At 49.1% G+C, this 12,500-nt stretch overlaps 1 protein-coding gene across 2 annotated transcripts in view; it reads left to right on the forward strand.

Moving 5' to 3' along the window:
* The first annotated feature begins 1,345 nt into the window (after positions 1 to 1,345).
* Positions 1,346 to 12,500, forward strand: part of LOC123734144 (AP-5 complex subunit zeta-1-like) — a 33,125-nt gene continuing 21,970 nt past the window's right edge. The window contains exons 1-2 of one of the 2 annotated variants that reach the window (XM_045712893.1): positions 1,346 to 1,611; positions 10,316 to 10,453. In XM_045712893.1, the coding sequence (XP_045568849.1) occupies positions 1,571 to 1,611; positions 10,316 to 10,453 (179 nt within the window). In that variant the 5' untranslated portion in view covers positions 1,346 to 1,570. Of the gene's footprint in view, positions 1,612 to 10,315; positions 10,454 to 10,519; positions 10,554 to 12,500 lie in introns of those variants that run through there. The other variant, XM_045712894.1, reaches the window with a different exon arrangement.

Genomic DNA, 12,500 nt, shown 5'->3' on the forward strand with positions numbered 1-12,500 from the left:
CAGGTATTGATCCTACAGGTCATCTCTAACAGGTATTGATCCTACAGGTCATCTCTAACAGGTATTGATCCTACAGGTCATCTCTAACAGGTATTGATCCTACAGGTCATCTCTAACAGGTATTGATCGGTGTTCCTTCCACGGGACGGTTGAGCTAACGTAGGCTAATGCGATTAGCATGAGATTGTAAGTAACAAAAAAATTTACCAGGACATAGACATATCTGATATGGGCAGAAAGCATAAATTCTTGTTAATCTAACCGCACTGTCCAATTTACAGTAGCTGTTACAGTGAAAGAATACCAGGCTATTGTTTGAGGAGAGTGCACAATTTTTGAACATGAAAAGTTATTAATAAACAAATTAGGCATATTTGGGCAGTATTGATACAACATTTTGAACAGAAATACAAGGGTTCATTGGATCAGTGTAAAACTTTGCACATACACTGCCGCCATCTAGTGGCCAGAATCTAAATTGCACCTGGGCTGGAATATGGCTTTTCTCTTGCATTTCATAGATGATGGTACAACAAAAATGACAAAAGAACAGTTGATTTTTTTCTTTGTATTATCTTTTATCAGATCTATTGTGTTATGTTCTACTACATTCCTTTCACATTTCCACAAACTGCAAAGTGCTTCCTTTCAAATGGTACCAAGAATATGCATATCCTTGCTTCAGGGCCTGAGCTACAGGAAGTTAGATTTGGGTCATTTTTAGGAGGAAATTGAAAAAAAAAGGGGGGCGGATCCTTATTATATTACGGAGAGATGTACTGCAGGGATTCTTTTTTACTTTGGATAGAAAGAAGTTGAAACTATGTAATTCATTCATTATTCTTTTAACCAAAATTTCATATTCACAAATGTACATTTACAAACGAAACATTTTATTACCTTGCAAAAAATCAATTGAACATTATTTTAAGACAATTAAATACTCTGGTGACTAAAAAGCTGTTAGAATGATCAATGTGTGTGTGCCCCTTTAAGGTCCTTGTGTAACGTGATATTCTATCCCTTAGCCCAAATGCCCTTTGTATATTCTGTATATATATACTTGTGTTCCCCCATATACTTTTTGTATTGATTTGATGTTAATAAAATAAGAATAATAATAATACAATAGAAAATATATATTTTTGTAGTTCGTTGGCAGCCATATTGGATTTTCTATGCGCTGATGTCCCTGGACCAGTGACCACGTCTGTGAAGATGGCCGAGTGGCGCAGCGGTCTAAGGCACTGCATCTCAGTGCAAGAGTGCATTACTACAAGTCCCTGGTTCAAATCCAGGCTGTATCACATCCGGCCATGGTTGGGAGTCCCCATAGGGCGGCGCACAATTGACCCAGCGTCATCCGGTTTTGCCCGGAGTAGACCGTCATTGTAAATAAGTATTTGTTCTGCTTGTCTGGTTTAAATACCGGTTAAAAACTACAACGTAATGAAATACGTCATTAACGGGGCAGACTCGCTGACATGGCGGAACTAGTAGAGGATTCACGTGATTGTCAGTCGGACATGTTTCCCGAGCGGACAATTTACAACTTGTTTGGACGGCTACTATGTATTCAGCAGGAACAGAGAGTTTGATCAAACAAGCCAGGTAAGACCCGGCAGTTAGCGGTGTTCAGAGCAGAGTCAAGCCGAGGAAAGGACACTGTTCTCCGCCTGCTTCTGTCCGTCGTACCCCGCTGCTGTCATGTCGTTTGGGGTTAGTTTGCTCTTGTCACTGCTCAACCACAAACCCGAGCTGTAAGGTACACTGAACCAAAATATAAACGCAACATTTTCTCAGATTTTTAGTGAGTTACAGTTCATATAAGGAAATCAGTCAATTGAAATAAAATTATTTTTTCCCTAATCAATAGATTTCACGTGACTGAGAATACAGATATGGATCTGTTGGTAACAGAAACGTAAAAAAGGGGTGTAGGGGCGTGGATCTGAAAACCAGTCAGTATCTGTTGTGACCACAATTGTCCTCATGCAGGCATCTCCTTCACATAGAGTTGATCGGGCTGGGGATTGTGGAATGTTGTCCCACTCTTCAATATTAAATTAAATAAAAATGGCTGTGAGAAGTGGCTGGATATTGGGCTGGAACTGGAACACGCTGTCGTACACGTCGATCCAGAGCATCCCAAACATGCTCGATAGGGTGACATGTCTGGTGAGTACGCAGGCCATGGAAGAACTGGGACATTTTCAGCTGCCAGGAATTGTGTTCATATTGTCGTGTGTCTTTGGCTATGCCGGATTAAGTGATATGACACGCTATTCTATAAAATAATTTCTCTGTAATTAATATCACCTGATTGAGCTAATCATGTAAATGTAATTAAGTAGAAAGTCGGGGCACCACGGAAGAGTGTTTATAGAGCTGTTATCTTCCGAATAAACTCTTAAAAGACTTAGTAATATTTTACATCAATAGCAGTCAATATTAATCCTCACCTTATTTCAGTCTCATCTGAAAGTTGTACATTCTTGGTTATCTTCACGAACTCCTGGCTAACAAGTTGAATCATCAATACAAAATTAGGTTTAATTATGTATTTCCTAAATACCTAACTAATCACACAGAATTACATCTACACAGAATGCAAATTATGTCATACAGAAAACGCCCCTGGTGGACGGAACCTGTATGACGGCTGGTTACGCAAAGAGAGGGGGGTTGGGCTTGAATGAAAGAGCGGGAAGACTGAGGAACAAAAGGGAGAAGCTACGCTATCATCGTAAATACATTATCTTATGCATTCTAAATTTACCGCCCATTTGAATTAAGGAGAATGCAATAAATATTTACTCTGAGCTGCGCTTCGGTAGGTTGGTCGTAGATGCTGGCCGTGTTGGCCAACAGAGATCTTCCTGTCCTCGTAAAGAATGTCTCTGGTGGTAAAATGGATACGTTGTAGTATCTTCGGTGTGTGTTAGACTGGATACGTCGTCCGTCCTTCCCTAGCCCAACGTTTACAGCTGCTGTTGCTAACTCAACGGCTAGGAGGTCTCACTTCTGTAGTGAATAAGAGTTCAGAGTTCATACCATTCACAACCAAAGCTCACGCTGAGGTTGGCTTAGTTCTGTAGTTGACGTGTTAGTCCTTTTTAACGTACGGACCGTCGTCCTATCGTCCTCAGAACAGGAGGTTACATTTTCATCAAGGGCTTTATATAGTGGAGGGGGAGAAGGGTGTGTTTCATAGTTTATAACCCATGTCTCTTCACAGGGGCGGGCCACTGATTGAGCAGTGCTCTAACCTTATGAAAACCCAATTCTCTCATTTTGGAAGCTAAAATTACATTTAATCTTTTCACAAATAGTTTTTATTTTAAATTGCATTTAAATTTCACAACGATTCCATGTGAATCTGATAGTTTATGTCGTCCTGTCATCAGTCATAATGTCTCAGATGACAACCGATCTGACATCATATTCATTAAGTTCCAACACATATTTACAACTGGTTCTATTACCGAAATATGGTTCCTTCCCCCCACTTGTTTGATGTTCCCAGACTCTCTATATTTAACAAAGGCTATTCGAGAGTCCTTCAGTAGAGTCAGAGAGAGAGAGAGAGAGAGAGGGGAAGAGAGAAAGGTATTTATGGGGGGTCATAAACCTCACCCACAGGCCAACCTCATGACATTATCCTTGCGACATGGGGCCGTGCATTATCATGCTGAAACATGAGGTGATGGCAGTGGATGAATTTTGGCTCCCGAGTGGCGCAGCGGTCTAAGGCACTGCATATCAGTGCAAGAGGCGCCACTACAGTCCCTGGTTTGAATCCAGGCTGTATCACATCCGGCTGTGATTGGGAGTCCCATAGGGCGGCGCACAATTGTCCCAGCGTCGTCCGGGTTTGGCCCAGGGTAGGCCGTCATTGTAAATAAGAATTTGTTCTTAACTGACATGCCTAATTAAATAAATAAAAAATTTAATGAATGGGCCCGACGATGGGCCACGGTATCTCTGTACATTTAAATTTGCCATTGATAAAATGCAATAGTGTTCGTTGTCGGTAGCTTATGCCCGCCCGAACCATAACCCCACCGCCGCCATGGGGCCACTCTGTTCACAGTATTGACATCAGCAAACCGCTCGCCGTCAGCCCGGTGCAGTAGAAAACGTGGATTAATCCGTGGAGAGCACACTTCTCCAGTGTGCCAGTGGCCAGCGAAGGTGAGTCGGTCCGACCCTTGGTGATGGAGAGAAACTTCTCCAGTGTGCCAGTGGCAGGAAGGTGAGTCGGTCACGACCTTGGTGATGGATGAAGGACCCGTGTGCCAGTGGCCAGCGAAGGTGAGTCGGTCACGACCCTTGGTGATGGATGAAGAGCCAGTTTCATCAGCTTGTACTGTATTTACATAGTACTATGTAGTAACCAAAAAAAGTGTTAAACAAATCCAACTATTTTATATTTTATATTTTTCAAAGTAGCCACCCTTTGTCTTGATGACAGCTTTGCACGCTCTTGGCATTCTCTCAACCAGCTTCACGAGACAGTCACCTGGAATGCATTTCTTTCCTTCTTAATGCGTTTGAACCAATCAGTTGTGTCGTGACAAGGTAGGAGTGGTGTACAGAAGATAACCCTATCTGGTAAAAGACCAAGTCCATATTATGGCGAGAACAGCTCAAATCAGCAACAGGGACAGCGGTGCACGACGAGCGGGAGCGAAGGGCACTGGGCCCTGTTGTGTTACCGGATAGCAGCTCAAACTCTCCCCCATTGAGCTGTAGACTGGATCACGGTCACATCCAGATGTTTACTACCAATATTCCACGTTATTTCTAGTGTTGGCTGCTATGCTACTCAGAATAACATGAAGGGGGGATGGAACAAATCGGCCACGTTAGCTGCTTCCGGGGACGTGATGCGACTGTCCGGTGGGAAGCAACTCGCATCAGCAAGCAGCTTGATACAGCACCCTGATACAGCACCCCGATACAGCACCCACCCTGATACAGCACCCACCCTGATACAGCACCCCGATACAGCACCCGATACAGCACCCACCCTGATACAGCACCCACCCTGATACAGCACCCACCCTGATACAGCACCCACCCTGATACAGCACCCACCCTGATACAGCACCCCGATACAGCACCCACCCCGATACAGCACCCTGATACAGCACCCACCCGATACAGCACCCCGATACAGCACCCACCCTGATACAGCACCCCGATACAGCACCCACCCTGATACAGCACCCACCCTGATACAGCACCCACCCTGATACAGCACCCACCCTGATACAGCACCCACCCTGATACAGCACTCACCCCGATACAGCACCCACCCCGATACAGCACCCACCCGATACAGCACCCACCCCGATACAGCACCCACCCCGATACAGCACCCACCCCTATACAGCACCCACCCCGATACAGCACCCCTATACAGCACCCCGATACAGCACCCACCCTGATACAGCACCCACCCTGATACAGCACCCACCCGATACAGCACCCACCCCGATACAGCACCCACCCCGATACAGCACCCACCCGATACAGCACCCTGATACAGCACTACAGCACCCTGATACAGCACCCCGATACAGCACCCCGATAGAGCACCCCGATACAGCACCCGATACAGCACCCGATACAGCACCCCGATACAGCACCCACCATGATACAGCACCCACCCTGATACAGCACCCTGATACAGCACCCCGATACAGCACCCTGATACAGCACCTTTACATTGGCATCCAGATGGGGAGGAATACTACAAGACAGGATGACTGACTGAACCCAATTCATTCCTCTCCACTCTGTTTTAACTGACTGAACCCAATTCATTCCTCTCCACTCTGTTTTAACTGACTGAACCCAATTCATTCCTCTCCACTCTGTTTTAACTAGGCATCAACAGGAAGACTGACTGAACCCAATTCATTCCTCTCCACTCTGTTTTAACTGACTGAACCCAATTCATTCCTCTCCACTCTGTTTTAGACTGACTGAACCCAATTCATTCCTCTCTACTCTCAGTTTTAACTGACTGAACCCAATTCATTCCTCTCTACTCTCTGTTTTAACTGACTGAACCCAATTCATTCCTCTCCACTCTGTTTTAACTAGGCATCAATAGGATGACTGACTGAACCCAATTCATTCCTCTCCCTTGTAACTACGCGTGCATGTCACACGTGGCTAGTCAAACTCCGAACTCTTCGTTGATACGATTCTGAAACATCAATCCATGGGTGAGTCAGTGCCACAGTTTTATTGGTGCCGAAATGTAAATAGTCCTGGTGGCCATTTTATTAGTTTAGATGTTCAGCAGTTTTATGGCTTGGGGGGTAGAAGCTGTTAAGGAGCCTTTTGGACCTAGACTTGGCGCTCCGGTACCGCTTGCAGTGTGGTAGCAGAGAGAACAGCCTGGCTTGGGGGGGTAGAAGCTGTTAAGGAGCCTTTGGGTCCTAGACTTGGCGCTCCGGTACCGCTTGCAGTGCGGTAGCAGAGAGACCAGCCTGGCTTGGGGGTAGAAGCTGTTAAGGAGCCTTTTGGACCTAGACTTGGCGCTCCGGTACCGCTTGCAGTGTGGTAGCAGAGAGAACAGCCTGGCTTGGGGGGGTAGAAGCTGTTAAGGAGCCTTTGGGTCCTAGACTTGGCGCTCCGGTACCGCTTGCAGTGCGGTAGCAGAGAGAACAGCCTGGCTTGGGGGGTAGAAGCTGTTAAGGAGCCTTTGGGTCCTAGACTTGGCGCTCCGGTACCGCTTGCAGTGCGGTAGCAGAGAGAACAGCCTGGCTTGGGGGGGTAGAAGCTGTTAAGGAGCCTTTGGGTCCTAGACTTGGCGCTCCGGTACCGCTTGCAGTGCGGTAGCAGAGAGAACAGCCTGGCTTGGGGGGTAGAAGCTGTTAAGGAGCCTTTGGGTCCTAGACTTGGCGCTCGGTACCGCTTGCAGTGTGGTAGCAGAGAGAACAGCCTGGCTTGGGGGGTAGAAGCTGTTAAGGAGCCTTTGGGTCCTAGACTTGGCGCTCGGTACCGCTTGCAGTGCGGTAGCAGAGAGAACAGCCTGGCTTGGGGGGTAGAAGCTGTTAAGGAGCCTTTGGGTCCTAGACTTGGCGCTCCGGTACCGCTTGCAGTGCGGTAGCAGAGAGAACAGCCTGGCTTGGGGGGTAGAAGCTGTTAAGGAGCCTTTGGGTCCTAGACTTGGCGCTCCGGTACCGCTTGCAGTGTGGTAGCAGAGAGAACAGCCTGGCTTGGGGGGTAGAAGCTGTTAAGGAGCCTTTGGGTCCTAGACTTGGCGCTCCGGTACCGCTTGCAGTGTGGTAGCAGAGAGAACAGCCTGGCTTGGGGGGGTAGAAGCTGTTAAGGAGCCTTTGGGTCCTAGACTTGGCGCTCCGGTACCGCTTGCAGTGCGGTAGCAGAGAGAACAGCCTGGCTTGGGGGGTAGAAGCTGTTAAGGAGCCTTTGGGTCCTAGACTTGGCGCTCGGTACCGCTTGCAGTGCGGTAGCAGAGAGAACAGCCTGGCTTGGGGGGGTAGAAGCTGTTAAGGAGCCTTTGGGTCCTAGACTTGGCGCTCCGGTACCGCTTGCAGTGCGGTAGCAGAGAGAACAGCCTGGCTTGGGGGGGTAGAAGCTGTTAAGGAGCCTTTGGGTCCTAGACTTGGCGCTCCGGTACCGCTTGCAGTGTGGTAGCAGAGAGAACAGCCTGACTTCGGTGACTGGAGTCTTTGATAACTTTTTTAATTGTATTACTTACCGTTCATTTGGTCTGCTTTTCAATGCAGAACTACCTTTTTACCCCCACTCCTATCAATAAAATAATTGTACAAGTTTTCCTTACACAAGTTGATTTGTGTGACCAATCACCCAGCTTGTATCAGCGTGGACCAATCACCCACTTTGTATTAGCGTGGACCAATCACCCACTTTGTATTAGCGTGGACCAATCACCCACTTTGTATTAGCATGGACCAATCACCCACTTTGTTTTAGCGTGGACCAATCACCCACTTTATTTTAGCGTGGACCAATCACCCACTTTGTTTTAGCGTGGACCAATCACCCACTTTGTATTAGCGTGGACCAATCACCCAGTTTGTATTAGCGTGGACCAATCATCCAGTTTGTATTAGCGTGGACCAATCACCCAGTTTGTATTAGCGTGGACCAATCACCCACTTTGTATTAGCGTGGACCAATCACCCAGTTTGTATTAGCGTGGACCAATCACCCAGTTTGTATTAGCGTGGACCAATCACCCAGTTTGTATTAGCGTGGACCAATCACCCAGTTTGTATTAGCGTGGACCAATCATCCAGTTTGTATTAGCGTGGACCAATCACCCACTTTGTATTAGCGTGGACCAATCATCCACTTTGTATTAGCGTGGACCAATCATCCAGTTTGTTTTAGCGTGGACCAATCACGCAGTTTGTATCAGCGTGGACCAATCACCCACTTTGTATTAGCGTGGACCAATCATCCAGTTTGTATTAGCGTGGACCAATCACGCAGTTGGTTTTAGCCTCTTGTCGTGTTCAGTGGATGAACTGGCCGTTTTCTCAGTCTTTTCTTCTTCTCCTGAGTAGTAACAGCTGTCCAGGCTCTAGCTGTCCAGGCTCTAGCTGTCCAGGCTCTAGCTGTCCCGGCTCTAGCTGTCCCGGCTCTAGCTGTCCAGGCTCTAGCTGTCCAGGCTCTAGCTGTCCAGGCTCTAGCTGTTCCGGCTCTAGCTGTTCCGGCTCTAGCTGTCCCGGCTCTAGCTGTTCAGGCTCTAGCTGTCCAGGCTCTAGCTGTCCAGGCTCTAGCTGTCCCGGCTCTAGCTTTCCAGGCTCTAGCTGTCCAGGCTCTAGCTGTTCCGGCTCTAGCTGTCCAGGCTCTAGCTGTCCCGGCTCTAGCTGTCCAGGCTCTAGCTGTCCAGGCTCTAGCTGTCCAGGCTCTAGCTGTCCAGGCTCTAGCTGTCCAGGCTCTAGCTGTTCCGGCTCTAGCTGTCCAGGCTCTAGCTGTCCAGGCTCTAGCTGTTCCGGCTCTAGCTGTCCCGGCTCTAGCTGTCCCGGCTCTAGCTGTCCAGGCTCTAGCTGTCCAGGCTCTAGCTGTCCAGGCTCTAGCTGTTCCGGCTCTAGCTGTCCAGGCTCTAGCTGTCCCGGCTCTAGCTGTTCCGGCTCTAGCTGTTCAAGCTCTAGCTGTTCCGGCTCTAGCTGTCCAGGCTCTAGCTGTCCAGGCTCTAGCTGTCCAGGCTCTAGCTGTTCCGGCTCTAGCTGTCCAGGCTCTAGCTGTCCAGGCTCTAGCTGTCCCGGCTCTAGCTGTTCCGGCTCTAGCTGTTCCGGCTCTAGCTGTCCAGGCTCTAGCTGTCCAGGCTCTAGCTGTCCAGGCTCTAGCTGTCCAGGCTCTAGCTGTTCAGGCTCTAGCTGTCCCGGCTCTGTATATAACACCGGACTAGCCTGACATGTAGCTAGCATCTGTTAACGGGGCATAATAACACCAGACTAGCCTGACATGTAGCTAGCATCTGTTAACGGGGCATATAACACCAGACTAGCCTGACATGTAGCTAGCATCTGTAAACAGCCAAAAACACCAGACTAGCCTGACATGTAGCTAGCATCTGTAAACGGGGCATAATAACACCGGACTAGCCTGACATGTAGCTAGCATCTGTAAACAGCCATATAACACCAGACTAGCCTGACATGTAGCTAGCATCTGTTAATGGGCATATAACACCAGACTAGCCTGACATGTAGCTAGCATCTGTTAACGGGGCATATAACACCAGACTAGCCTGACATGTAGCTAGCATCTGTTAACGGGCATATAACACCAGACTAGCCTGACATGTAGCTAGCATCTGTTAACGGGTATATAACACCAGACTAGCCTGACATGTAGCTAGCATCTGTTAACGGGGCATATAACACCAGACTAGCCTGACATGTAGCTAGCATCTGTTAACGGGCATATAACACCAGACTAGCCTGACATGTAGCTAGCATCTGTTAACGGGGCATATAACACCGGACTAGCCTGACATGTAGCTAGCATCTGTAAACGGGGCATATAACACCAGACTAGCCTGACATGTAGCTAGCATCTGTTAACGGGGCATATAACACCAGACTAGCCTGACATGTAGCTAGCATCTGTTAACGGGGTATATAGCACCTGATTAGCCTGACATGTAGCTAGCGTCTGTAAACGGGGCATATCGTCGTTAGCTAGAGTCTAACAGAGAGCCTCGGCTACTCATTGACCCTGCCTTGTACTATACCTCTCTGGAGTCGTTCACCTCCGACCCGGAACTGCATGTAAGTGACGGCTGTGATGTTGTTTCCAGGGAGATCGGGGAGGTGGAGCTTCAGAAGTTCTACGGCCGGATCACCAAGCAGCTGGCGGGTAAAGAACACGGCCATGATGTCATCGACTCACTCCAGAGACTACACCTGATCGTGGCCTCAACCAAGTACACTAGGAGGTACCCTACACCCTAAACCCTACACCCTAAACCCTACACCCTAAACCCTACACCCTAACTGACCTCACCTGATCATGGCCTCAACCAAGTACACTAGGAGGTACCCTACACCCTAAACCCTACACCCTAAACCCTACACCCTAAACCCTACACCCTAAACCCTGCACCCTAAACCCTACACCCTAAACCCTACACCCTAGCACCAAGTACACCTGGATGTGTGTCTCTCTGGTCCAGGAGAGGATTGTCATATCTGTAAAGAATGGAAGACCATAGTTTCATTCTCATGTGTATTATAGCTGGGCTGGAACAAAAACCTGCACACTTGCCTTCCCCATGCTATTGGGTGGTCGCAGGAGCGTGTTGTCGTGGTAGCGTGTTGTCGTGGTAACAGGGCTCCGGGCAGCCGAGCGGAAATGGAGGAAAACTCGCCTCCCTGCGGACCTGGCATCCTTTCACTCCCTCCTCTCTACATTTTCCTCTTCTGTCTCTGCTGCTAAAGCCACTTTCTACCACTCTAAACTCCAAGCATCTGCCTCTAACCCTAGGAAGCTCTTTGCTACCTTCTCCTCCCTCCTGAATCCTCCTCCCCCTCCCCCCTCTCTGCGGATGACTTCGTCAACCATTTTGAAAAGAAGGTCGACGACATCCGATCCTCGTTTGCTAAGTCAAACGACACCGCTGGTCCTGCTCACACTTCCCTACCCTGTGCTTTGACCTCTTTCTCCCCTCTCTCTCCAGATGAAATCTCGCGTCTTGTGACGGCCGGCCGCCCAACAACCTGCCCGCTTGACCCTATCCCCTCCTCTCTTCTCCAGACCATTTCCGGAGACCTTCTCCCTTACCTCACCTCGCTCATCAACTCATCCTTGACCGCTGGCTACGTCCCTTCCGTCTTCAAGAGAGCGAGAGTTGCACCCCTTCTGAAAAAACCTACACTCGATCCCTCCGATGTCAACAACTACAGACCAGTATCCCTTCTTTCTTTTCTCTCCAAAACTCTTGAACGCGCCGTCCTTGGCCAGCTCTCCTGCTATCTCTCTCAGAATGACCTTCTCGATCCAAATCAGTCAGGTTTCAAGACTGGTAATTCAACTGAGACTGCTCTTCTCTGTGTCACGGAGGCTCTCCGCACTGCTAAAGCTAACTCTCTCTCCTCTGCTCTCATCCTCCTAGACCTATCTGCTGCCTTTGATACCGTGAACCATCAGATCCTCCTCTCCACCCTCTCCGAGCTGGGCATCTCCGGTGCGGCCCACGCTTGGATTGCGTCCTACCTGACAGGTCGCTCCTACCAGGTGGCGTGGCGAGAATCCGTCTCCGCACCACGTGCTCTCACCACTGGTGTCCCCCAGGGCTCAGTTCTAGGCCCTCTCCTATTCTCGCTATACACCAAGTCACTTGGCTCTGTCATATCCTCACATGGTCTCTCCTATCATTGCTACGCAGACGACACACAATTCATCTTCTCCTTTCCCCCTTCTGATAACCAGGTGGCGAATCGCATCTCTGCATGTCTGGCAGACATATCAGTGTGGATGACGGATCACCACCTCAAGCTGAACCTCGGCAAGACGGAGCTGCTCTTCCTCCCGGGGAAGGACTGCCCGTTCCATGATCTCGCCATCACGGTTGACAACTCCCTTGTGTCCTCCTCCCAGAGTGCTAAGAGCCTTGGCGTGACCCTGGACAACACCCTGTCGTTCTCCACTAACATCAAGGCGGTGACCCGATCCTGTAGGTTCATGCTCTACAACATTCGCAGAGTACGACCCTGCCTCACACAGGAAGCCGCGCAGGTCCTAATCCAGGCACTTGTCATCTCCCGTCTGGATTACTGCAACTCGCTGTTGGCTGGGCTCCCTGCCTGTGCCATTAAACCCCTACAACTCATCCAGAACGCCGCAGCCCGTCTGGTGTTTAACCTTCCCAAGTTCTCTCACGTCACCCCGCTCCTCCGCTCTCTCCACTGGCTTCCAGTTGAAGCTCGCATCCGCTACAAGACCATGGTGCTTGCCTACGGAGCCGTGAGGGGAACGGCACCTCC

This window comes from Salmo salar, unplaced genomic scaffold (assembly GCF_905237065.1).
Source record: "Salmo salar unplaced genomic scaffold, Ssal_v3.1, whole genome shotgun sequence".
Taxonomy (NCBI): Eukaryota; Metazoa; Chordata; class Actinopteri; order Salmoniformes; family Salmonidae; genus Salmo; species Salmo salar.